This window comes from Engystomops pustulosus, chromosome 4 (assembly GCF_040894005.1).
Source record: "Engystomops pustulosus chromosome 4, aEngPut4.maternal, whole genome shotgun sequence".
In the NCBI taxonomy this organism is placed as follows: domain Eukaryota; kingdom Metazoa; phylum Chordata; class Amphibia; order Anura; family Leptodactylidae; genus Engystomops; species Engystomops pustulosus.
The window spans coordinates 165,805,703-165,829,567 of NC_092414.1; the positions used below are offsets into that span (position 1 = coordinate 165,805,703).

Below are 23,865 nucleotides of genomic sequence, written 5' to 3' on the forward strand. Positions count from 1 at the left end.
GTTGTGGTGGGGGGAGGATGGCAGCACAGTCAGAGGTCACATCGCTGCTACCTTGTGTGATGTTCCAGCAGCTGCCACCTCTACACTGACCATCTCCACAGCAGGGACAAGGGAGGACAACACTCTCATCATATAGTAAGTAAGGTCAGTGCACTGTATGATAGAAGACAGTCATCAGGGCTTGTGTGTCAGTTTTGTGATGTACAAGCCCAGACATTGCGATTATTTTGCTCCTCACGCCTTCTCCATGCCAAGAGGGCATGAGGGAGATGCAGACAGCAGCGCCTGCGCCCTCGCTATAACCTGTGAACTTTCATGACAGAAAGTTCACAGGTTACTAAGCATTTCCACACCTGTCTGATTGTAACCGATCTATTACAATGTGCGATTTGCACGTAGTAATAGATGATTGGGAAAATCCCCATATACTGCCATACTGTAGAATGGCAGTACATGGTAGGATCAATCAGACAACCTACGGTTAAAGTACCCTAGAAGTTAAATAGTATACATATTTGTTATTTAAACTATAAATATCAAAAAATTATGTTTTTTTTGTCAAGGTGACACACCACCCGAGTTATGCTCGTTTTTTTGGCGAATTTTGACACACCAAGCTCAAAAGGTTGCCCATCACTGCTCTATAATGACCAACTTTGATTTTGAGATTTATTCTATCTTTGAATGCTATATGAACAGTGTTTATCCTCACCTTTGTCTCCTTTTGTGTTTGGCTTTCCCCTCTAGAGATATGCTATTCTACCAGTCACTGTATTATATTCTTCTGCATATTATACATTATGTATACAATCCCCTTCGTATCTCATATATACGTCTCTTATAACACTTTACATTTAAAAACTGTAATAATGATAATCTATGCTTTCCTTATTAATAAAAAGTGGGTGCATTTCAGTATGAAGTGAAACTTATGGAAACACTTGAGTGAAAGCAGCTGAATTACATTCCTGGGATGTGATGGAGGTCCGGACATGTGCTACTGATATGTCAAGTTTTACTTTTGTGAAGCCTTACAACTATTGTGACTCCAGGACCACACTGCTAGGCTGACTTGCTAAACAGTGTAGAAATCCTTACTGATCTCCAGGCCCTTGGCAATATACAGTGATACTGATCTGCTGAGGACATGAAGGGCAAATAAGCAAACCAAGAAATGGACACAAAGTAACTTTATATTTTTATAGTGAAAGAACACATACAACAAATGTTTATACAGACATCTCTAAATTTGAAAATAATCAAAATCCTGATTTACAAAAAAGGTCTAAAATCAACCAAAGCGAATCCTATACAATCACAGGATAGTGACACATCTACTCCAGATGAATAAATAAATACAAAATATAGATTTTACTTTTTTTTTTCATTTCACATGAAGTTCGATATGAAATATTGCATACATACAAAACACTAATTTACAGTACTTTTACATCTTTTTCCGAAAAAGGACCAGCTATTTCGGTGAATGGATTGTATCATATCATAGAGCAATGAGATTGTGTACAAGAAAATACCATGTGACTGATTCTCGTGTATTGTCTATAGATCCCACTTGTAAAATTATTATATTTTTGGGCAAATGAATGTGTCCACGTCAACTTTGTCTTATGATTATTCCAGAGAGCGATTAGGGCAATTTCAAGTGGTTTTAGAACTAGGAAGTGTAGTTACCTAATAGTGCAAAGCGAAAACAGAAAATGCCATCGCCCCTGAAGTATAAGCAAAACTAGTGACTGTGCTTGGAATGAGTACAATATGCTAAAAAACAACGGTGTGATATTTTTTGAGACCAAAGTTACCTACATGTATAATGTTTGTACTGCTGTAGCGTTGTGTAACTAGAAATAACTAGACGTTTTATGCTCTTGCAGGATACTAGATTTTACTATGACATTTCAGTCATCTTTAGATATGGGCTACTCATTAATAGTTGTGGTCCTATCCTTGTGGTATTCATACACATTACACTGTTTTTGGCCTGCAACTTTCTGTCCCACATAATATAGTAGTTGTCCATTGTAAGAATGCGTCAGGTGGATTCCCAATGCGTCCTTACATCGGAGGGCTAAGATGTATACGACTATATCCTCATAGAATGGGAGATGTTGTCCTTCTCCACTGCCCTTCTGCCAATGTTTAGGGTGTGTTCCCCAGTGATGTCACTGTATTATCACTGGGGACCTCACTCCTGCTGAGCAATGCATTCATCTTTCCATCCTGCTTCCTCCTATGAAGTGTATACGCTCAGTGAAGACCATTGGAGGCAACATCCAATCTCAGCTGAGTATATATGTCGCTCCACAGGAAGGGGCTGGATGGAAAGATGTAGCTTTCCATCATGTGTTTCCTACCAGATACAACGTATAACTGTGCAGACAGGGGTTCAGCGTTTATGTCGGGAGCCTTTCTGGTGTATTCGTTGAGCATATACTAAAGACAAAATGTGAACGTAGCCTTACACTCTCGTCGTGCAGTTCTTCTGCTTTGGGATAACTTATCTACTTGAGAACAAGAATCTAATTGTCCAATTCCTGTTATTCCCCTTGAAATTTGGTAATAGAAGAGAGTTGTATGACCACCACACATTAGATGAACAGGCTAGCCAACATTGGCATATATACATATACACGTAATGTGAATGGTCAATTGGAGAGTGCAGGTTCAATGTCCAAAACCATGTTGCAGCTTACTTGAAGTTCTTAATATACAGTAAAGATACAGTAACTTACCAAAAAATACACTTTTTTAAAAAATGTGTAGTGATTTTGACTTTCTACCCAATGTCACCTGAGCCATTTCTTTCAGTTGATTCACTGCAGGAAATGGGCCAGCGTTCTGGCCTCATTTGCTCTTCAACTGCTCAGTATCCAATTTCTTAGCACTTTATCATTTTTTTTGGCACAATTATGGTGGTGGTTTCATTAAAGTAGACAAAGCCTAAGTTGAACCACCACACACCAACATTCAAAGGGAACCTGTGGGCAGACCTAATAAACCACCACCAATATGTTGTCAAGCAGCTGAACACCTTCCAGATCATGTTTCGTTCATGCCCCAGTGTGGTGGCATATCAATTTTGAAGTGAGATGTAATTGGATGTATAAAGTAAAGGAGGCAGAGATTTTACCACCAAAGTCAAGCTTTCCCCAAATCATAATGCCCCCTCTGCTGTCATTAAGGTCATTCTCCAGGCTTCAGAAGAGCCAGATAGTGATGACCCTGGACATAAGGGCATCAAATACACCAGAGGAGGCATTTTATGGCAAAAAGAGCTTGACTTCAGTGCTAGACTCTCCGCCTCCTTGACTTTATAAATCCAATTTACATCTCGCTAAAACATTAATTTTTTTAGATGATGCCACCACACTGGACCACAAAAGAATTGTGATCTGGAAAGTATTAATCTGCTTGACACTGTATCAGTAGGAGTTTATTAGCTCAATTTCTGCTGACAGGTTCCCCTCAATTACCTTTTCTGGTGTACATAAACTGAACCGGCAGGGACACTGCAAGTTAAGCTGAGGCTGAAAAGCTTTATAAGTATATTAACCCTCAATGTAAACTGTAAAATGGTATTCAAACACTTCACATGGGATCTATTATACGTCACATACATTATATTTACAATCACATGCAGGTATGTCCATTTAGGACATATATGAGTAGGTTTACAGTCCCATTGTATATATACCCTTACATGCCTGACTTCTGAATTATCATTGATATGTTTTCTATTAATTTAGTAATATGATTCCATATCATATCTGTCTGGGAGCAGAATGCATTTAATAGCACTACCATTCCTTATACTAAATACTGAATTATACTGCAGCTTTTATAAGATATTATAACTAGCCTAGTCATCGACGGAGCCATCTGACTGTTCTTTTAATGTATTTTACTTATAGAATGTATGGATTGTAGTTTCCATACCCTCCGTATATGCTACTGCATTTTACCTATGCACATCTGGCTTATATTATGGCTATTTTCCTTGAAAGCTACATCTCTACAGGCAAAATGTAAATGTTCAATTCAACAAGAAGCTTTGGGCAGAAGACTGGGCGAAGTCCTTCTGTCTTTGCACGCTACAGAAATCAATTCCACCTGCAATATGGTAAAACAGATGGAGTGTCCACCTTAGTCAATAGAATGTATAATAGGCAGCACATCGGTAATATGCTCATTGGAAGAGTTTGGTCCCTCATTGTGTTTTTCAGGATTGTAAAGTGACATTGTAACCAGACTGACATGAATCCTTGATGTAAAATGGCAAAAAATTGATAAAAGTACAGACTTCAGGTCACAAATAAAATATGGAATATTCTGACAAACCTGTTTGATGCAAACAATCAATACAAACCTGAACCCCTATTGCCATACAATGGAGAATTTGTGAATGAATAGTGTGCAACTGTGATAGCCTGGGCGTGCGAACACAACAAGGATACATGTCCTGGGAAACGGATTCTACTAGCGACAAGTTCTTTTCCATACCAGTGTTGCACTGAACACGAGGAGCCTGGCACAGTGGTTTCTACAGTACCCGGGTACAATGCCTACAGCACTCTCTGTGCAGGGTCAATAGGAGGAAAGGATGTGCGTTCCGACAAGCTGTGCCAATGTCCGTAATCCTCCCCAGCCTGGAATAATAACAGTGGTAAAACTCTCTCCATTCAGCTTCATAATTTCATTTTTTTCTTCACAGGAAAAGGGACGACTTGATAGATCTTTGCGGCTTCTGTGTTTGTAACAAGCTTGGTCCAAATAGGCCGGAAATGTCCTTTATATCCAACAAAAGCCAGTTTATCTGCAGGTGATAGTGAAATAGAAGGAATGTCACGGAGATTCCTCAGACAAAAATTTTTAAAAGTTAAAAAAAATTATTTTTTAACTTTTTCAATATTTTTATCTACCAGTTTGGGTTAGAAGCTACTTTTATAGAAGGGCAGTCTGAAATCAAACTTTTTGGTGTACCAATCCCAGAATAAGTAGGGCACAGTTTAATGTAGCCCTTGAAAAGATTTACTTGAATTTACATCTTAGGTGATTTCTGAAATATATGGCCTCATCTGTCTGGTGTAGAGTTAAAATCTGGCACATGGACCTAGAGATCAGAGCCTTAAAAATGTTGGTGCTCACCAGCACGGCAATGTGTTAAGACTGGTGTGAGATGTGCTAATCTTAAAAAAGTTTCCCCCTCTGTGTATACTGAGTGGATGATGATTACGTGAATGGGGAGAGGTGGTAGGCGAAACAAGCTCATGAATACAGTGGACTCATAACTAAGAGTAGAATTCTATGCATTCTCGATTGCACCGTACCTTTCAGCTTGAGATCTTCCTCAGCTCCAAGTTTTCCCAAAACCTTAAGCCATGGACCTTTGGGGTAGAGTCTTCCTTTGGATACAATGACCACAATAGAGCTGCAATATGAAAATCATTGTTATGTTATAAGGTTCTATTCTGTATGTAAAGGTGTAACTAGACTGTCACATAAGATTTGGTACACGTGGACAGTCAGAGAGAGCATACTGGAAATTTTTTCCTTTTGTGAGGAGTAACAACAACCATTATCTCTAGTCATATCAATATTTGCCTGAGTTCTGTACTGTGACATCACAGTGTGGATTATCTGTATATTTTTAAATTACTGCGTGTATTATCCCTGTACTGTGACATCTCTGTGTGTATTATCCCTGTACTGTGACATCACTGTGTGTATTATCCCTGTACTGTGACTTCACTGTGTGTATTATCCCTGTACTGTGACATCACTGTGTGTACTATCCCTGTACTGTGACATCACTATATGTACTATCCCTGTACTGTGACATCACTGTGTGTATTATCCCTGTACTGTGACATCGCTATATGTACTATCCCTGTACTGTGACATCACTGTCTGTATTATCCCTGTACTGTGACATCTCTATGTGTATAATCCTTGTACTGTGACATCACTGTGTGTACTATCCCTGTACTGTGACATCACTGTGTGTATTATCCCTGTACTGTGACTTCACTATGTGTATTATCCCTGTACTGTGACATCACTGTGTGTATTATCCCTGTACTGTGACATCACTGTGTGTACTATCCCTGTACTGTGACATCACTATATGTACTATCCCTGTACTGTGACATCACTGTGTGTATTATCCCTGTACTGTGACATCACTGTGTGTATTAGCCCTGTACTGTGACATCTCTATGTGTATTATCCTTGTACTGTGACATCACTCTGTGGTTTGTCAGTGAGTATGAATAAATGGGGTGATGTTTCATATATGCCTTATCCCTCCAACAGTTGTATGTAAAGTAAGGTTGCCCTTTTATAGCAGCCATGCACACAGAATACAGATATTATATACTTCGAATGCAACTTACTTTTCTTTAATATTTGACACAAAGTTTTCAAGCTGAGCAGGGATTCCTTGTAGAATGGCTGTTTTGAAGCTAGCACTATCTACAACCTTTCCCTGATTTCCATCGATCACAACCACTTGTATCCCATCATCCGTCATGAAGTACTTTTTGCTATCCACCTGTGAATGCAGAATTGGAGAAGGTTATTGAGAAGGTTTATGCTGATTGTACTGCATAGAGCAGAACGGCACCAGAACCTCACCAGAACCCACACTATTGTACAGTGTACAGGCTACTAAGGCCATTACTAACCTCAATGTATGCAAAGTCATCTTTCAGATGGTAGTATCTGGTGTTGTAGGACTCGACTTTGATCTCTAGTAAGTGATCCTTTGTCTTTTCCTGGAAGAGAAGTACAGTATTAGCTCTGCACATTATTAACACTAAAAGTGCTAAAAGAATCTTCCGTTATCTGCACCTGGATATTGGCTCAAATATCATATAACTGGATTATCAGCTACTAACTTAGAAAGATTTGTGGGCATATAAATATTGCATGTTTTATCCCATACTATAAAGGCCCCATGGCCTACGCAGTGCTGGGACATTGACACAGTGGGAACTTGATATTGTTTGTGTAATAAGAGGTTATAAAATTTCCAATTTACTGCACTTTCTGTATCAATTCCGCCATCGGCACACACTATAATGTCAGCGAGCAGCTTGCGTCATGGTGCGCTTGCGTCATGGAATCCCTAGTCGGAAGACAGAACTCACACACCGACTACCAGCCGCTATCCCGGTACCTCATCCAGCAAAGCCGGAGGAACGCTGACCAGGAGAACACGCAAAGTATTTCTATTTCTTTTCTTTCACTGGAGAAAGGTACTGTGAAATCTAGCTTTATCCTAGCGCATTTTTATGCACTTGAGATTAATTACAAAGCGGGCAAGGACGTTGATGCGGTGATCACTTGATTTTTTCTGTTGGACTCTTCTGTGTTTTTTGGACTTTCTCACCTGTGTTCCCCTGCGCTGTCCCCTCAGCCAGCTTGCCTGACACGGCACTTACTGACTAGTAGAGTGTTTGAGCCTTGTGATATTCAGAATTTTTTAGGATATATACTGGGTGGCCAGGGGCTGCAGGCTATATAGTGGGGGCGGAGAAAGCAGGCTATTTACTTGGGGGTTAGGGGGTGCAGGCTATATACTGGGGTGGTAGGGGCCGCAAGCTATATACTGGGGGGTCAGGGGCTGATGGCTATATACTAGGGGCAGCTGAAGCAGGCTATATACTGGGGGGGATAGGGGCTGCAGGCTATATACTGGGGGTTCAGGGGCTGATGGCTATATACTAGGGGCAGGAGCTGCAGGCTATATACTGGGGGGGGGGGGTAGGGTCAATAGTTTTCCCAATTGTTTGTGTTAAAATAAGGGGCCTCGGCTAATACTCAGGCTGGCTTATACTATCAGTAAATACAGTATTTGCTGAAAGGGGGGAGACAATCACTTAATGATTTTTATAAACTTGAAGGGATTTTCCCATCTTATGACTTACATTTAATTTAATTCATCTGCCATATATATATATGCACATTTCTTCAATTGGATATTATTAAAGAAATTACCCATGTGAAGATAATTTCCCATAAATGATGTAGACATGTTGTCCCTTAGAAAGGAGATAGTTGTCCATGCATAAGACCACCCCCTGCAACCTGACACCAGTGGCCACACATGCACTATTGACGCCTGACCACCTGGATTCAGTGTTCATTACCACAGGATGGATGTGGGACCTGCAAGAACTCCTGGGAATATTGCATGCAAAAACTATTTTTTTTCTTTGTCCAATCACTCAAGCAGAGGTGGTCATATCCAAGGACAACAATCATGGGAAAACATGGCTATATTTATGGAAAATTATCTCCACACATACATTTTATTTATTTATTAAAGAAATGTATTTATAAATGGGAGATGAATTAAATTAAATTTCGATGTTAATATGGCAGAGGTAGTCTCAACATCAACAAGCGCACCACTGTTTCTGAAAAATTATTAGGCTCATTCTCTAATCTCATGAACCATGTTATCCAGTGTGTATTTGTAATGCAATGTCTACCTGAACACAATAGAGGGAGCCATCCTATTTACTAGATGATAAGATCTTAGGAAATAACAATAATCCAAGCCTCAGAGTACTATATATAAGTATAGTTTGATATTAAAAAATTCTAGCCCATTATGTATCACGACTTTAAGTACTTGTTTCCTATACACAAAGCTTAACTTTTTATGATTTCTCAAAAATCTCCTTAGACAATATTATACTACATCATCACAAAGCACAGAGCCCATTAAACAAAGATTGCACCCCGCCTCTCATAAAATAAAGCATGGTGATTTACCAGATCATTCCCGCTCAGTTTCTTTGGCAGGGGGACATCCACTATGGGCATTTGTGAATATTTGGGGTAGGCTAAAGCTTGGCAGTTGCTGACACCAGAACCTTTTGGGATGTTGGCTTTGATTTTGACTCTCTCGCAGCCTTTCACCGAGCAGAATGCTAATTTCTCTTTCTCATTCTGTGCTTTCAGCATTATAAACAGCAGCCTGGAAGAACACAGTGACCATATGAATATAAAAGAGGACATTCTACATATTTAATATTCAGAGGGTTCACGAAATACAGAGGGTAATAAGCACTGATGTAATCTATATGAAGAGCAACATTTACAAATAAATAATTGATCAGTTATTCATTCTAAATAATCTTGTTAATTGGAACCTGTCACATGGTTTACAGCCCCTTAACTACCACCCCTGGGTTTTGTAAAAGAAAAATAAAAATTTGCACAATGACACAATGCAGTGAATATAGAACATAGGATTCTCACTTTATTAAGTAATGCAATATCATAAAATTTTGCTTAAAGATATTTTAGCTGGACAATTATGATTCTTTTATGAAATATTGTTCTCCATACATAAAAAGAAACATTTGCCTTCCCTAGGCGGTCCCCTACTTAAGAACACCAGACTTACAGATGACCCCTAGTTACAAACAGACCTCTTGTTATTGGTAATTTTCTGTACTTTATCGCTAGACTACAATAAACAGTTATAACAGTTATCAATGGTGTCTGTAATGAAGCTTTACTGTTAATCCTGGTTCTTATGACAACCCAACATTTTCAAAATCCAATTGTCACAGAGACCAAAAAAAATTTAGCTGGAGTTACAATTATAATATACAGTTCTGTCTTACATACAAATTCAACTTAAGAACAAACCTACAGAACCTATCCTGTATGTAACCCGGGGACTGCCTGCACTCCAATTGCTAATTGTCCTTTTATTTTCTGTTATTTTTTTTTAAAGGGGGTTATATAATTTCAACAAGTTTTTCATTTTTGTTTTTCTTTTCTTTAATTACGGTAATTCTTTTCTTTTGCCCATCCTTTCTCTGTAATTATCCCTCACGACATTTTCATTTTAATGACAAAGTTTGTAGTTGAGAGACTACGTCTAGACACTGTTTTTGTCATCTTTCGACAAATCCTTCCACTGCAGCTTCCAAGAAGAACTGTCGTTATCCCAACTCTACCAAGTAAAACTCTGTTTGTACCCCGTAAAAATGTTGCATTATGTTTACAAAACAAAAGCGTTTGTCAATTTTTTAATATGGGATTACACACAATTTCTATTGTTCACATAAAAACTTACCGCTCACTGTAATGAGGGTTGTCACTAACACAGTGAATTACATGATTTTATGGAGAAAACCCTACTTTCCGTAATTAAGCTCTGCCATTGTTCATATGCAGTTTTATAGCACTGGAGTTAAAGCAATGTTATGTTGTTTCATTGACATGAACATATTTGTACAATTCCAATGAAGAATAGAACAAGAAGCCTTTACAATCTTGTTTCTTGCAAACCCTACCCCTTTCCTTCATGTATAGTTTTAAGGAAAGATGACATACCCTGACTCCTCATCCCAGTAATAATACCCCCTGCCAGGGTATGCCTGATGCACTTTGTCCATTTGGAATGTGCGAACAAAGGTTCCCGTCTTGAATGTTTGCTTTGCGAGCCGATTGTGAATGTCTGAAAGGATGGAAAATGTTGTCCCTTTAGGATAACAAAATCCTACTTGAATCCAGTCGTTCCTAAAATAGGAGAATCATGTGTTACCACAAGTAATAAGAACTTGACATCAAATTTCCTAAGGAATCAAGTGGCCAAGAAAAATATTACGTTTTGAGATGGCTATTTTTTCCTGGCTTGAAAGCGTAATGCACGAAATTCTAGAAAAACACTTCAATTAACCCAAGGAAACCATTTTATAGTGCCGGGAATACAAATAATAACACCACAAAGAGCATTTCAGGTTAGAAGTTTTATCTTTCCAGTTTTGCATTATGAATTGTATCCGAAACGTGTAAACATTCACCTCGATGGTGATTAATTGCCTGCTGGCAAAGGACTCTTATTTGGAGAAGACTAATGTTCTCAGGAGGACACTAATATAATACTGCATGAGGGAAATGTTCATGCTACTTAAAGCGTGGCTTGTTATTTATGAACTTTGCTTGCCCTTCGTGTTACTTATGGTGCCATAAAACAGATGTGGTCATAGACATATCCTTTCTCGGCTATGTTAGATGATGAAGTGCTATAACCACTTAAGTTCAGTGAGAATAACACACATACAAGCATGACCTACTTTTGGAAGTTAATAAGCCAAATAGTTAGCTCCTCAGGGGCGGTCTTATCCCAGTGCACTGTGTAGCCTTTCTGCAATGTGATGACAGGCTGATACTGCTGATAATGATTGCTTTTCCCAAGTGCTCCTTCTAACTGCAATGGATGTTCAGAGTATTCATCCTTAATGATGGTCATACTCGCATCGGCCGATCTTCGCGCTTGGACGTAGATCTAAAAGGAGTGAGGCAAAGAGGTTTTTTTTTAAATTTATTTCTTAATAGCAAATATTTTCTCAGAAGACAGAGCATAGTGTTGTGTTCTGGGGATTACCTGTGCGTAATTTCCACTACAAATTGCCCCCTTCCAGTCTGGAACATCTAAACAATCAGGATTCCGCAATAACCAGTTGTCGTCTTTAACCAAATATGCACCAGGATATTCTGACACTGAACCATCTATATCATGAAAAACTGTGGTTTTATCTCCATCCATATTCATTTGGCTGAACCATGGGCCAGGCTCCCCAAAGAAGACTCGAGAAGACATCTGAAATGACAGATTTCTGTATTAATAATCATGAAATTATTTAATATTCACAAAACTTACATGACAAGGAGGAGATAACAAATGTATGTTATCGAAACATAAGTTATATATACAGGAAGATGTATTTACTTAGACTTAAGAGAATTTGGTGACATGCTTTTTCCAGCTTTCTGCAGACTGATCTAGACATGGAGGCCACCCAGTATACTAGAAGTGATGTTTGAAGGAACACAGTGAATTACCCTAGAGCTGATCTATTTGTATTGTACTTCACGGATTATTAAAGATAACCATATGACATCAGTGAATGATACAGATAACAGAGCTGTACGAATATGTGCTGGGGTCACAAAGAAATACTTGCTGTTTATTGTTACATTTGGAACAATCCCCTTTTCTCCAATATTACATAATGTGCAGACTTCAGTGTGGGATCTGTACAGACAGGAGGTCATGTGTTGGAGGCACAATATCACTGCCATGGCTAATCTTAGATATTAGTTTATGGATCAGTGCACATACAGGACATGTAATACAAAATCAATGGCATCAGATGTTGAATTTAGGCTGGATTGCCTGGAATCCTACATTCCTTAGAATTGCGGGCTATTTTTTACTCTGTCCAGGTTCAGTTAATGCTCAACACCATTAAAGGGCTTGTCTGGAGGTTGAAAAACACAGCTGCTTCTTTCCCCTGGACCAGCGTCACAACTGATCATGGTTTGTGCTGGTATCGCAACTCAGCTGTGTAGTAGTCAAAAGAAAAAGCAGCACACCAAAAGTGAAGTAAAAAAAAGTTGTTGTGGATTTATTCCATATGAAAGAGCAACATCAGCTCAAGCAGTGAGCCTTCCTCAAGCTGCATTGCAACTCAGCTGTATAGAGATGAATGGAGCTAAGTTGCAATATTCGCACAAAGCAGCCATGTTTTTCAACCTCCGGACAACCCTTTTAATTTGAATGTCAATGCAATGCATCTTGCGGAACAGTAGGTGGATGGAGTGTGACTCTGCAGATAAAAAATGTGTTATGGCATATCCTAATGACCTGCCCTACCATAAACAGATACAAATTCATTGTTACACTGGCCACTGAAATGATAAATAGTCCAATGCTTGGACTCTATGGCTTCTACATACTAATAAGCTGAGAAGTCAGCAGTGACGGAGGCACCACACTGGAAAGGAGCACGGGAGAGAAGTAAGCATAGAGTGTTTGTTATTTTTACACCCACTGGGGCCCATATGAAAGATTCCTATCCCAGCAAAAACCTTTAAGTCCAACTGCTTCAGCTTGATACAAGAAAGTTTGTCGCTAAGTCAGGTTTTTATTATCTGAGATATTAAAACTCAGAGGGGGGGGGGGGGATTTATTATCATTATATTTTCCTGGAGATTGAGTTGCTTAGACAAAACATTTCAGAACTGTTAATACTAATAAGCTGAGTATATCCAACTGATAAGTATCAAACAATGTAATAAAAAGGTAATAAAAATACAGAATGAAATGGAATTCAGTGGCAGTGTCTAAGACTTCTTGGCATGTCATCAGACAAACATTTGTGTAACATCATTCAGACTTGGCCTGAAGATCTGGCTGCAACACTAGTCTCTCTATCAGAAAATTACATCTCTTTCACTGGAATGATCAGTCACAAATGTGATAGATTGCTTCATAAGTGCAAAAGTTGAGCAATAGAAAAATAACAGTAGGGCATAGGTTACTTAAATGTTTCTGGAAACCAGCAGTTGGGTTCTACCATTGAATAGGAGGGCTAATGGATCTGTACTATACTCTATCACAGTGATTTTCAACCTTTTTTGAGCCGCGGCACACTTTTTATACTTAGAAAATCCTGGGGCACACCACCAACCAAAATAGCACAATATGACACTAAAACAGTCATAAAAGGCCTCCCTTTACTAATAAAAAGGCCCTAGCTGCCTCCCTTTACTAATAAAAAGGCCCTAGCTGCCTCCCTTTACTAATAAAAAGCCCCTGGCTGCCTCCCTTTACTAATAAAAAGCCCCTGGCTGCCTCCCTTTACTAATAAAAAACCCCTAGATGCCTCCCTTTACTAATAAAAAGCCCCTGGCGGCCTCCCTTTACTAATAAAAAGCCCCTAGCTGCCTCCCTGTACTAATAAAAAGGCCCTAGCGGCCTCCCTTTACTAATAAAAAAGCCCCTGGCGGCCTCCCTTTACTAATAAAAAGCCCCTGGCTGCCTCCCTTTACTAATAAAAAGCCCCTGGCGGCCTCCCTTTACTAATAAAAAGGCCCTAGCTGCCTCCCTTTACTAATAAAAAGCCCCTGGCTGCCTCCCTTTACTAATAAAAAGCCCCTAGCTGCCTCCCTTTACTAATAAAAAGCCCCTAGCTGCCTCCCTTTACTAATAAAAAGGCCCTAGCTGCCTCCCTGTACTAATAAAAACGCCCTAGCTGCCTCCCTTTACTAATAAAAAGCCCCTAGATGCCTCCCTTTACTAATAAAAAGGCCCTAGCTGCCTCCCTTTACTAATAAAAAGGCCCTAGCTGCCTCCCTTTACTAATAAAAAGGCCCTAGCTGCCTCCCTTTACTAATAAAAAGGCCCTAGCAGCCTCCCTTTACTAATAAAAAGGCCCTGGCAGCCTCCCTTTACTAATAAAAAGCCCCTGGCGGCCTCCCTTTACTAATAAAAAGCCCCTGGCAGCCTCCCTTTACTAATAAAAAGCCCCTGGCGGCCTCCCTTTACTAATAAAAAGGCCCTAGCTGCCTCCCTTTACTAATAAAAAGGCCCTAGCTGCCTCCCTTTACTAATAAAAAGGCCCTAGCAGCCTCCCTTTACTAATAAAAAGGCCCTGGCAGCCTCCCTTTACTAATAAAAAGCCCCTGGCGGCCTCCCTTTACTAATAAAAAGCCCCTGGCGGCCTCCCTTTACTAATAAAAAGCCCCTGGCGGCCTCCCTTTACTAATAAAAAGCCCCTGGCAGCCTCCCTTTACTAATAAAAAGCCCCTAGCGGCCTCCCTTTACTAATAAAAAGGCCCTGGCGGCCTCCCTTTACTAATAAAAAGCCCCTGGCGGCCTCCCTTTACTAATAAAAAGGCCCTAGCTGCCTCCCTTTACTAATAAAAAGCCCCTGGCTGCCTCCCTTTACTAATAAAAAGCCCCTAGCGGCCTCCCTTTACTAATAAAAAGGCCCTAGCTGCCTCCCTTTACTAATAAAAAGGCCCTAGCTGCCTCCCTTTACTAATAAAAAGCCCCTAGCTGCCTCCCTTTACTAATAAAAAGCCCCTGGCTGCCTCCCTTTACTAATAAAAAGCCCCTGGCGGCCTCCCTTTACTAATAAAAAGCCCCTAGCGGCCTCCCTTTACTAATAAAAAGCCCCTGGCGGCCTCCCTTTACTAATAAAAAGGCCCTAGCTGCCTCCCTTTACTAATAAAAAGGCCCTAGCTGCCTCCCTTTACTAATAAAAAGCCCCTAGCTGCCTCCCTTTACTAATAAAAAGCCCCTAGATGCCTCCCTTTACTAATAAAAAGGCCCTAGCTGCCTCCCTTTACTAATAAAAAGGCCCTAGCTGCCTCCCTTTACTAATAAAAAGCCCCTAGCTGCCTCCCTTTACTAATAAAAAGCCCCTGGCGGCCTCCCTTTACTAATAAAAAGCCCCTGGCGGCCTCCCTTTACTAATAAAAAGCCCCTAGCTGCCTCCCTTTACTAATAAAAAGCCCCTGGCGGCCTCCCTTTACTAATACAAAGGCCCTAGCGGCCTCCCTTTACTAATAAAAAGCCCCTGGCGGCCTCCCTTTACTAATAAAAAGGCCCTAGCGGCCTCCCTTTACTAATAAAAAGCCCCTGGCGGCCTCCCTTTACTAATAAAAAGCCCCTAGCTGCCTCCCTTTACTAACAAAAAGCCCCTGGCGGCCTCCCTTTACTAATCAAGAGTCCCTAGCGGCCTCCCTTTACTAATAAAAAGGCCCTAGCGGTCTCCCATTACAAAGTAAGAGCCCGTAGCGGCCTCCCTTTACAAATTAAGAGCCCGTAGCGGCCTCTCTTTACTAATTAATAGGCCCTAGAGGCCTCCATTTACTATTTAAAAGGCCCTAGAGCCCCCCTTTACTAATTAAAAGGCCCTAGAGCCCCCCCTTTACTAATTAAAAGGCCCTAGAGCCCCCCCTTTACTAATTAAAAGGCCCTAGAGGCCCCCCTTTACTAATTAAAAGGCCCTAGAGGCCCCCCTTTACTAATTAAAAGGCCCTAGAGGCCCCCCTTTACTAATTAAAAGGCCCTAGAGGCCCCCCTTTACTAATTAAAAGGCCCTAGAGGCCCCCCTTAACAAATAAAAAGCCCCAGCCTACCTTTACTAATAAAAAAAAAAACCCTTGCTACCTTCCTTATACAAATAATAACCTTATATACTTACCCTTGATGTCTTCTTCCGCGTACCGTCACTCCTAATGGCGATCCGCCCACCTTCTGTAGCTCCTGCACCGCGCGCCTCTGGTCACGTGACTTACGCGACCTGACGTCAGGTCGCGTCAGTCACGTGACATGGGCCGCGCGGTACAGGAGCTACAGAAGACAGGCGGATCGCCGACGCGGGACTTGGAGGTAAGTATGGGGCAGAAATACGGGGGCGCGGCGGCAGCTCGACACCGGGGCAGCCTAGTTCAGGCAACTTTCCCCCGCGGCACACTCAACCTTGTGTCGCGGCACACTAGTGTGCCGCGGCACACAGGTTGAAAATCACTGCTCTATCACACCTTACTAAGTGACAACGATGATCATTATAGATATCAGTTAATAGATGAAAAGCTATACATACATTCATAAAAATCTAGGAATCTTTGAGGAATTTTGGACCCACTGAAGGATGGCTCCAAGCTCGTCTTCTGAACTTACCGGCACATCTTCAAATGTAATTTTGGTCACATTGTTGTTAGGGCAGCTTTGCCAGGAATTATTTAGACGGAATCCAATTGCACTGGTGTGGCGACCATCCAGGGAGACATATTTACGAAAAGTACAGTTTTCCACATTGATGGGTCCATCATAGATCTGTATACCACGGACCGGAAAGTTCCTATAGGAATAAAAGGACCCATCAGTTATTGAAATTCTGAACTAGAGATTATAACATGAAGAAAACTGAAGTATTTCAGTACATACACTGCTCTTGGTAATGTCCTTCCATTGTGATCAAGTCCTCCAGGACCCCAGACAAGGTTGTCCATCATTTCTGTTCCCACATTGTTACTTTCTCCAACAAATATGCTGTTTTTGACTTCTTGCTTGGATCCATCATCATCTGGAAAGGTCCCTCCACTACAAAACAACATATCTCATTAAGAAAGGGAATTTGGGATATAAAAAGTGTTTGAATCTAAGATGAGTTTTATCTCAACTTGAAAAGAAAAAATTGAAAAGAAAAATTTCGGCAACTTTCCAAAAAACATTGAAGAACAGTGTAGGGCACATTTGCAATCATTTAGTTGCAAAAATAGTATGCATCAGAAATTGTGTCTTTTTATGCCACCCTATACTTACCTCTCTCCAGTGCACAATGTCCCCCATCAGATCTGGCTTCTGCTAGCATACCTAATACAGGCCAGATCTGCAGCTAGACATTGAATCACTGCTGAGCCTCTGTATACAAGCAGAAGTCAGCAGTGACGGAGGCACCACACTGGAAAGGAGCACGGGAGAGAAGTAAGCATAGAGTGTTTGTTATTTTTACACCCACTGGGGCCCATATGAAAGATTCCTATCCCAGCAAAAACCTTTAAGTCCAACTGCTTCAGCTTGATACAAGAAAGTTTGTCGCTAAGTCAGGTTTTTATTATCTGAGATATTAAAACTCAGAGGGGGGGGGGGGGATTTATTATCATTATATTTTCCTGGAGATTGAGTTGCTTAGACAAAACATTTCAGAACTGTTAATAAATGTGGGACATCTTTAAAGGAAAACTACCATTTGATTTCATGCATTATGAAGCAAACATACCTTGAGAATGTTGTAGCTACACTGATGCAGAAACATATCCTGTTTAATCCCTGAGCTGAGTGGTTTTGCTGAAAAAACAATAATAAAATTCTGGACCTTGGGAATGTAGGGTTGCATTCTGCTTGCCGTTCATAAACACATTACACAGAGCTTCCTGAACTGCCCAGACAGGACTAATCAACCTGACCTGGATCACTCATACACAGCAGCTGGGGGATGGTGCGGCGATTGATTGCTTCTGTCAGGCACAACACAATGATTACATCATTCTCTGAAGTAGTGCAAGACGAGTAGCGCTGAGTTAGCCAAAGCTACGACAGAGCCTCATTATCCTGAATTTTATAATAGTTTTTTTTTTTTAAAAACACTCATCTCAGGAATTAAACAAGATATCTTCCTGCATCAGTGTAGCTACAGCATTCTCAAGAAATTGATTGGCAAAAAGCATGCAAAAAATCACAACATATTTAAAACCAGAATTCCGGAGTAAGGGATTGCTAAATGTCTTTTAAAGTATATTAGAAAGTTGCATAACTTTTCATAACTGTACATTATAAAAAATACCTTGATTTATTTTAAATATCAACATAAAAAAGTATATAACTACCTGGCCAAAGTTAAACTTATTCCATTGTCAGAAAACCTGAAGAAGAAAAAAAACAAGTGAGTACTTAGGCAAAAACATTGCAATGATGTCTATTGTACATGAACCATAACATTTGCTTTTGGAGAGATATTGCTATAGTTTCCCATATGGGATCAGTGAAATGAAATAAATAATTTTATAAAATGTACGGTATGTGTCTGTTGTTATTATTATCATTACTTTTATAATCTTATGACTAATAAAATACCAACGCTTCATCAACTTTACATGTGAATGCCAGTATTCTGGATAGAAAAAGACTGGGTGTGGTAAGACTGTTGTCTATCTAGTTATAAAACTGAAATATGTAGATGTAAGAGATGTAAAACAAAATTCCAGAGGGAAAGGGAGTAGATCCTGTCACTTTTCTCGCATTGAAAACACAGAAGCCAAAAAGATACAACATTGAGCTTAGACCCCTCGGTATCCAGAGTAGAGCTCAGCTAACAAGAGCGTTTGTTGTTGTGGAAGACCTGACATAACTACTGATGCATTTAGCAATGGTACTATTTTTAAGTTACCAATTTGTGTGTAACTTTTATTATTTTACTTATATGGAGAAAAGTGGTTTATATAATTTGTACAGAGTTTTTGTCTCCTTGGGGGCTTCTAGCAATCATTTCAAGTTTTATTCTAGGGCATGGCCTAATAGGGACTTTATGGCAGTCCCGGAGACCTTTGTTATGCTCCAAGTTGACATAGTAACTGGTAAAGAAAGATTGGTTAGAGGGAGGAAGAGAGGGGCTTTCTTTGTAATTTTAATGGCAAGAAACCGATACAGGCATAGGATAGGATCTGCAGGTTTGCACTTAGGTTAAAGGGGTTTTCCCACGAAACAAATTAGGCCCTAGCCACAGAATGGGGCCTAAGTTGCTAATCGGTGGGGTCTCAGTGATGAGACCACACAGATCACGAGAACGGGGGATCCCATAGAGATGCTCTGCTCATCTCTATGGAGCTGCTGGAGATTGCAAAGCGCCAACGAGTGGTCCAACGGTTGTACATTGGACCCTCCCATGCTCGTGATCTGTGGAGGTCTCATCAATGAGACCCCCACCGATCAGCGAGTTAGGCCCTATCCTGGTCAACAACATTAACCGAAATATAACCCATTCTTTGGATATGGTAGGTGATATCTACAGAAATCACCATACTGGCCCAAATCCAAACTGTTAGAGATCAATAAAATCCTATTGTTCCACTTATAAACAGCACACACCTATGTACTGTATTTCTGACAGTATAGATGGGTTAACACAAATAAGTCGTTAAAATGGGCTCCAAAATGTGTTCTGATCTATGGCACATTCTTTATTTTATTAAAAATACCATCTGCCTATGGTTATTCTAGAAGCTTATCTGAAATACAATAAACAAGAGGCTTCACATCACAGACTGTAAAAATTCTGAACTTACTGGCAGCTATCCAGCCAAACATCTCCTCCCCGCAGCCAGGCTCCATGGTCCTGGTTCTTGTAAGCAATAAAACGCTGGATTATTGCAGGTACTCTTGGCTTGAAAGGATCAGCATCCTGATGTGGGCCATACCTGTTCAAGAGACGAAGATACAAAAAGCAGACTTCAGGGCTGGGGGATATTAACAACTGAGCTGTGCATGCACTTTAATAAAACACTTTATTATTTTATTGCAAAGCAAGAAGCCAGACTTGGTTTCTGATTGTTCTAATGAAATTGTGCAAGTATTGTATTACAAGCGGCTACTTTGTGGCCTTTATGGCATTTCCTTGAATTTCATAAGGCATGTATTTAGATAACAGATAAAAGAAATATTCCTCTATCGCAATAAAGAAGCCATCAGCAGCAATTTAAGTTGCAGACAAATTTTAAAGTATTTAATGTAATGATTTAGTTTAAAGGGAATCTGTCAAGAGATTGATGCTGTCTTAATGTAAAACATGAAATCCTGAACTTCCTTCAAACTATGTTTTACTTTGTGGTAATTCAGAGAATACATAGCTTAAGTATGAGCCAGTAATAGGGAGAATATTCATGTGGGTGGCTCGTCGCCAGCTTTCTTCCCACTAGGGTTGGATTTTGACACATCTTTCCATTTATAAAAATAAAATGTCAATCAAGCCACAACGGGTGAGAAAAAGCAAGGGGGGTGACACCATGGGCAAACTTTTACCCGTTCCTGGCTATTCTTTTCTTAAACGCTGCAGCATTTTAGACCTATACAGAATTCTTATAACCCTATGTTGTGTAGACAGATATCAAATACATTTCTGTTCTTTAGCCTGTGAATAATTTTATTATTTAGTAATTTCAGGACTTGATGTATAACATAGAAGCATTAACATTGATCTTTGGCAATAGTACTTGGATTGGTAAATATGATTTGGGATAGATGGTAATTTAGCTAAGCAGCACTCTATGGTAGATTTTTTTTAATTCTTGCTTTTGCTATAATTTGGCGTTCAGTGGGCTATTCTACTCAAGTAAGTAATAGCTAGCTCCATAGGAACACTTATAGGGGAAAGGTAGTGAATGAATGAGATGAATGTAAAATACATTCTACTGAGTCTTTTTCCATATAACTTTATAACAATTTGCTCAGCTCCTCCTGCTTTGTAACATACTGCTCATGGTAGCATATTTTCTGAAGATAGGAAAAGGCATCAGAATCTTTCCTTAAAACAAAATAAATTGTATCAATTAGCAAGTAATTACCGTGCTCCAATCAGGGTGAGAATCGGTCTCTTATCCTTGTCACTGGCCTCAGTTGTTTTGACACCATTGTCAATTATCATTCCAGCCTAAATATACATACATAAATGAAAGATATAAAATCTGTTAATAACATAAAATTCTAAAAAATCTACAAGACAAATGTCGAAAAATTACTGTGTAGAAGTGGATATAGACATTGCAAGCTATATTTTATTGTAGAGGTAAACCACTTATACAAAACTTTAGCAAGGTAAGTATATGCCTCTAATAGAGTCATGCATATTATACCTACCCAGTTATAGTTTGGCCTTCTCCAGCAGTATCTGTGGCTCATGTGCCTCCAGGACAGCAGTACATGGAACTTCTTGTGACATCCTGTACCTTGATGGCTTCCGGAGGTTGGAGGGGGCCATCCAGCCAGTGCATAAACACACCCCTCCAACCATGGATACAGGAGTGGTTATGATGATATTCAGAGAGGGAATGCAAACAGTAATGAGTGCACAGCCCCCTCCATCCACAGAAAGCTGGCAGGACACAGGATGTCACAGGAAGTCAAGAGATCTGTTTCCCAGTGGCAACATGCGGGTCACCATGGCGAATTTCTAACTTTATCATATAGGTGACCCTATTAGGGTCTTATACTTAGCATTTGAAATTTATCATTGGTTATATTATACTCCTACATTAGTTACTGTACATTGCTTCTGAACTAAGTTCCCTCCTGTCCTCCTGTTAGTCAAAACCGCATGTGCCACTTGGTGAGGAACAGTGTTCAAAAATTAAAGAAAACACATAGCTATGAAGCTACTGTTAGCAGTGATTGACAGGCTCCTGCTTATATATTGAGACATGATGAAGGGGCGGGTCAAGCACTTTCCTCATGAATACAACTTGATTATGGGTCCACTTTTTTTTTTAACCCTCCCATTATCGTTAAACACAACTATGTGAAAAAAAAATTATTTATTTTTCGAATATGAGAACAAACCTTTCTTCATAAAATGCTGTTCTCACAATACATGGGGCACAATATGTAGGTGAGAAAACTGCATCCTTTCATACTTGTTCCCTCTATTTGGACTCACCCTGTAGTTGGAGTGTGCTCGATTATTGTGGAATTTTCCTAAGGGAGTGAGTTCAGATTTTCCTGGTGCATACAATCCCTCAGAAGGCCCAGTAGGTACATGATGAAATATGAACCAAAATCCAGTTTCCTGGAATCCAAATCATAATATTTTTAGTCACAAATAAAAATATACCATTATTACTTCTATTATTTGAGTAAATTATATAATGACTTTAAATCTATAATAAAACATTAGAAGACTTTCCGCAAAGATTCTCCAGCGGTATGGATTTAATACAAAGAATTTGTGGGATTCTGCTAGGGATATTTTATGCCGTTATGTCTTTTAGAGTTATGTAAACCGTTTATATCTCCTCAATGGTCATAAAGTAGAGCTGTGCTGGCCAGAACATCAAGGTGAGAATAAAAAAGGTTAATAGAGCCTTTAATTATTTAGCATGCTTCAGCGAACCACACTCAGCAGGAGCTTGTAGGGGATTCCAAATGTAAGGTAAGATATAAACTCTTCCAGATGGACCTCTAATTTATGTCGGACTTTGCTTCTGTTGTACGATTAAGCCAAGCTAAGAGTCTTAATGTTTTACTTACTTCTGAGCCAGCGGCTGAGCAGTTGATGAGGTTGTTATTGGGGTTGGCGATCCAGAAGGTGGAAACAGCACTAAAGACAAACAGAAAACACAAGAAGCGGAAAATAAGTGTCCAGCTTACGAAAAAAGAAAATTTGGATGGACTTTGTTTTCAGACCGGGCTTACTGGTAAATCAAACAGCACAGAAACTAAAGGATTAACTTTCCCTATAAGAAACTAGTGTTTAAATAATGCTCTGGATCTACTTTGGATTCCACATTTAGGTGTATATGGAAGGGATGAAATGTTCAGTAAAAATAGTACTAGATTAACACTCAATCAAGGACTTGCCTGAATTAAAAGGGGGCACAGCAACCACAGCAAGCAAATGAGTTTACACCTGGCTATCCACTTATAATAATAATAATTATTTATATAGCTTCATCATATTCCGTAGCGCTTTACAACTCATAGGGGGCGTATACAAGTATAATACTACATTACAGAGTACAAACACTCATATGGAACAAAAGGAGGGAGGGCCAACATTATTAAATATTATAAAATAACACACATCCATGGGTGGAGATCAACTTGGGGCCCCATAACAAACATTTGGCTATGGGCCCCCTGTATTGTTGTATGTGAATCTACCAGACATAATTTTCTGTGTCTATATAGTGTGAAATAATAAATATCTATTTTTAATCCACTGCATCTGACATTTTATTTATAACAAGACCAAACAGCAACCACAATATCAGTAACAGTATTAATATGAGCTACATTTCACCAGATTCCGAATACTTACTTGCAGTCCTGCCTGGGTTTTGCTACATATCCTGGATAGGACCCTTCAGTGATAGTTTTGCACATTTTATTATCTCTGTCAGAAGGCAGTAAGGTCCCAGCTTTTACCAGTAGACCTAGACAGTGGTCAAACGTGTTGCGTTCTTCAGGGCCATCCTCCGTGAAAAAGCAATGGCCGAGAGTGTCATAACCCACAACGTCCTTTACCTTGACAAAAAGAACAAGAATTATGGTCATTTTTACAACCCCATTCAAAGCAGTCAGCACTAACCCCATACCTCATATAGTATGCAAACAGGGACACAGGGCAACAGGGCTTTTTTACTATGAGAACTGTCAATCTGTGGAATAGCCTGCCTCAGGCGCAGTAGGGGCAACAGGGGGAAGGGTCTAGATGCCTTTTTACACCTAAATAACATTGACGGTTATGTTATATA

The 23,865-nt window shown here is 39.8% G+C and overlaps 1 protein-coding gene across 5 annotated transcripts in view; it reads right to left on the reverse strand.

Moving 5' to 3' along the window:
- Positions 1-1,186: 1,186 nt before the first annotated feature.
- Positions 1,187-23,865, reverse strand: part of CEMIP (cell migration inducing hyaluronidase 1) — an 89,473-nt gene continuing 66,794 nt past the window's right edge. For all 5 annotated transcript variants that reach the window (XM_072148470.1, XM_072148469.1, XM_072148471.1 and 2 more), the window contains exons 14-29: positions 23,430-23,635; positions 22,640-22,709; positions 22,050-22,178; positions 20,962-21,047; positions 19,687-19,818; positions 18,232-18,267; positions 16,790-16,945; positions 16,523-16,703; positions 11,432-11,647; positions 11,121-11,332; positions 10,378-10,563; positions 8,800-9,004; positions 6,702-6,791; positions 6,411-6,568; positions 5,346-5,446; positions 1,187-4,831 (exon numbers count right to left, since the gene is read on the reverse strand). In XM_072148470.1, the coding sequence (XP_072004571.1) occupies positions 4,704-4,831; positions 5,346-5,446; positions 6,411-6,568; positions 6,702-6,791; positions 8,800-9,004; positions 10,378-10,563; positions 11,121-11,332; positions 11,432-11,647; positions 16,523-16,703; positions 16,790-16,945; positions 18,232-18,267; positions 19,687-19,818; positions 20,962-21,047; positions 22,050-22,178; positions 22,640-22,709; positions 23,430-23,635 (2,292 nt within the window). In that variant the 3' untranslated portion in view covers positions 1,187-4,703. The remainder of the gene's footprint in view (positions 4,832-5,345; positions 5,447-6,410; positions 6,569-6,701; positions 6,792-8,799; positions 9,005-10,377; positions 10,564-11,120; positions 11,333-11,431; positions 11,648-16,522; positions 16,704-16,789; positions 16,946-18,231; positions 18,268-19,686; positions 19,819-20,961; positions 21,048-22,049; positions 22,179-22,639; positions 22,710-23,429; positions 23,636-23,865) is intronic.